The 3,313-nt window shown below is 37.2% G+C and overlaps 1 protein-coding gene across 1 annotated transcript in view; it reads right to left on the bottom strand.

Annotated features, from left to right (window-relative positions):
• Window positions 1-2,445: 2,445 nt before the first annotated feature.
• The window catches only part of GUCY2F (guanylate cyclase 2F, retinal), a 36,163-nt gene continuing 35,295 nt past the window's right edge, over window positions 2,446-3,313 (bottom strand). The window contains exon 18 of the mRNA XM_057377730.1: window positions 2,446-2,613. Coding sequence (XP_057233713.1) covers window positions 2,475-2,613 — 139 coding nt within the window. The 3' untranslated portion in view covers window positions 2,446-2,474. The remainder of the gene's footprint in view (window positions 2,614-3,313) is intronic.

The following is a 3,313-nucleotide window of genomic DNA, read 5'->3' as shown; positions in this document are numbered from 1 at the left end:
TGCTTCCAGCCCACAACTTCCTCATTACAACATCCTAACAGTAGTTTTAGGAGCAAAGTAATAAAAAGGAGCATGATACAGTAATCTTAGTTTGTATGGGAAGAAATCTCCTGAGTGAACCTAAATCTGTCTAAACAAAACAATACCAGGAAAATATAAATATGTTTTATATAACTCTAATAGGAGAAGTAATCACACTCAGGGATGACTCCTTGGCCTCTTCCTGTTGAAACTAAGAGGATAAAYTACCAGTGGCTTCAAAGAGAATTAAGAATTGTCCTGGGATTACTAAAGTCATCAGTGACTAGAACTTTGCTTCTCTGCTACCCTTTCCCAYAGATTTACAATCTTATTTTTTAAAGGGGATTCAAAGGATGTTGTTTCTTTTAGATGACTACAGGCTGAAGMAAGGATTCAAAACTGTGTGCAGAAGTGTGGGTTGAAATCTTRTTTCAATTACTTTTATAGAAAAGTCAGGTTGATTTAATTCACGCTGAGGGGTAAGAGGACAGCAATGACAAATGTTTGGGTTTTTTTTAACATGGGAAAACAATGGGAAAAGACATGAATGATGCAGAAGTTGTTTGATTTTAAACTCACATTTGCACAGACTAATCCAGATAATGTTTCTCTCTGGAAATGTACATTGGGGTATGTATTGTGTCAGAATTACCTGCTCCATGTCTCTTTCATGGGGCTTTATTTCTGAATGAATTTTCAGAGGGTGASCGCATGGAAGAAAGTGAGGGCTTTSCTAATYCCTTTTTGGCAGCTCAAGGGTTACATGTGCATTTTGACAGATGTCCTTCAAGGGCCAACTTCTGCCACATGGAATATCAACTCACCACCAAAAAAGCAGAARCTTCTTTTACAAAGCAAGGTGCCACAGAGTAAAAGCTCATTATTAAAGAGCATTAATGAATTTCCGTCCCGTTTTTGCTTTTCAGAAGTTTATACTTCAAAGAAATCTTACTTTGACAGTGCACTTTTTATACTTGATACAGTGAATTAGTTGTGAAAATGCTATGTTCCTTAGCTGTGTGAAGTCAGACTCACCTTGCTTCATAAAGATGCTTTCAACAGTCAATGAAAATTTGCCAAGGGGTTGTTGACTCGTATTTATTATCTGAATAGTCAAAATCTGTTTTGATTGGACTGATGAGAAGAGTTCAAACTGAACTTGAGAAAGGTCTTGGTGTTCTCAATTAACACCTTCTGGTGCTAATGTTGATTAAATTACCATACTATYACCACTCTTCAGCATTGCAGAAGAGAGAATAATTCCCAGAAGGTTATTAGAAGGCAGATGTTGAACAGGAGTAGAACAAGAAGGGGGCAACATCAAAATTATTTGACTTTTAGGAAGAGTGCTCTGGTGGAAGTGTCCACGGGCCTAACGGTGACCCTTTACAGAAAGTTTTTACCGACAGGGAGGTTTTCTTTATAGACAAGTGCCTTAGAGACCACTTAGAGATTGGGAAGAAAAAAAAATGATAAATTTTAGGCATTGCACTGCTTTGATGATGTTCTCTTCATTCCCTCAGCCCACTTTTGCAGGAAAAAAAATCATATTTTATTAGTATTACTCAGCTAATGGAACTGCATCTCAGTTTTGCAGTATCTCGACATTCCATTTTCATCTTGCTTTGGGATGAAAAGCATAAAAGGTTTTAGGTATCCTATACATGTATGTGTATAAAGAAAAAAAGGATCAAAAACCTTCTTGCAATTTAGATCTGGATTTGYGAATATGACATATTTTGACATTTTGAGCAGAATCTCATTTTGGCATTTGAARCAAATATTGATTCATACCAAACTGTTTCAATTCAAAACTTTCATTTCAGTTTGAAAATAGCATTAAATTGGCATTTGCAGCTGAAATGAAAATTTGAAAGAAAATGTGTCAGCTTAAGCTGACATTGAGGAACAAAACATTTTGATTCAAAATTTCCCTCTGTGGGGGAGTAAAAATATTTTTTGTTGTTATCCAAGACATTTTCATCTCAATTGCACGGATTTTCATGAAACCAGGGCTTCCCACAACAACAGGAAAACAACTACTTAATGTAAAACAGTTAAACCATTTTAGCAATTGGCATTATTGTTCAAATCCAGGGCCAAGAGCAGCTGAACTTGTTAGTGTTGCCATGTAGACCCAGCTAAACCATTCTTTGAGTTCATCCTTGTGACAGTCGCTGATGAAGAGCTAGACCACCATCATTATCACCCTCACTTTCCTCCCCAATGCACCCCTCCCATAACCATGCACATACATGTCTGGGTTTCAAAAGATATGATGGTCAAGAGTCACCTGCCTGCTCAAGTTCAACCTCTGCAAGAGCCAAGAGGCTTCATAAATGATACTGCTTCACTAATGACACTGCTTTGGGCTAGTTGGGATGCAAATGGAGAGTCAGCTCTGTAGGATTGGCGTCAAGGTGTCCCTCCTGACYTTGTTCTTTGCTGTGTTCTCAGATTTCATCCGCTTCAAAACTTATTCCAGCCTCATTCGTTCTCTGCAGATCTTTAAAGTGTGCTTTTCTTAGAGTCCTTTTCATGTCCCTCAAGACAGATTTGAATTTCCTGGTCAGTACATCTGGCCAGTTGAGGCTGYAAAGCAGAGAGAAGAGGAGTTAGGGACTCTGCTCACTGAGGCACAACTTTGCATTCAGCACCATTTTGTGACAGCCAAAGCAGAAATGTTAAATGGTGGAGTTGAAGTGGATCCTYTGCTACAATACTTCAAGTGTTCATGAAGCTCAGGTTCTGGGCCACCATCTGTTGGTGGGTGCAAATTTATTAAAAAGTGATGAAGTTCTCACAGACAAAACAAACATCACAGACTTGTAGAAAGCCAGAAACTGAGCAAATGGCAGGGTTTTAGGTAGTTCTCAATTCTGCAGCTGCCCTGTCATACATAAAGCATCATATGAAATAAGATTTACTGTGTGTAACAGAAGAAAACATCATTCCAGCCTTGTACTATAAACAAAAAAGAACTAAAAGCTAATCCCTACTAATAACACCATTGCAATTATATAGATATTAGAAATAAATATTTAAGAAATAGTTRTGAATATACATAAATGTATGTTTTAAACTGTATACACCATCATTGTGTGTAATGAACTTGCAATTACTTTAGGATAGAAATATATGTTAAAAAAACTGACTCCAAGAAGCAGGTATTCTGTAGAAATAAYACAAAGGGTAATGTTTTTAAACTAAAAGAGAATAGATTTAGACTAGATATAAGGAAGACATTTTTTATGATGAGGTTGGTGAGGCAGGAGTGCAGGTGGCCCAGAAA

This window comes from Malurus melanocephalus, unplaced genomic scaffold (assembly GCF_030028575.1).
Source record: "Malurus melanocephalus ecotype Western Australia unplaced genomic scaffold, MMel_1.1 scaffold_322, whole genome shotgun sequence".
NCBI classification, from domain to species: domain Eukaryota; kingdom Metazoa; phylum Chordata; class Aves; order Passeriformes; family Maluridae; genus Malurus; species Malurus melanocephalus.
This window is presented reverse-complemented; position numbering and strand designations above follow the sequence as displayed.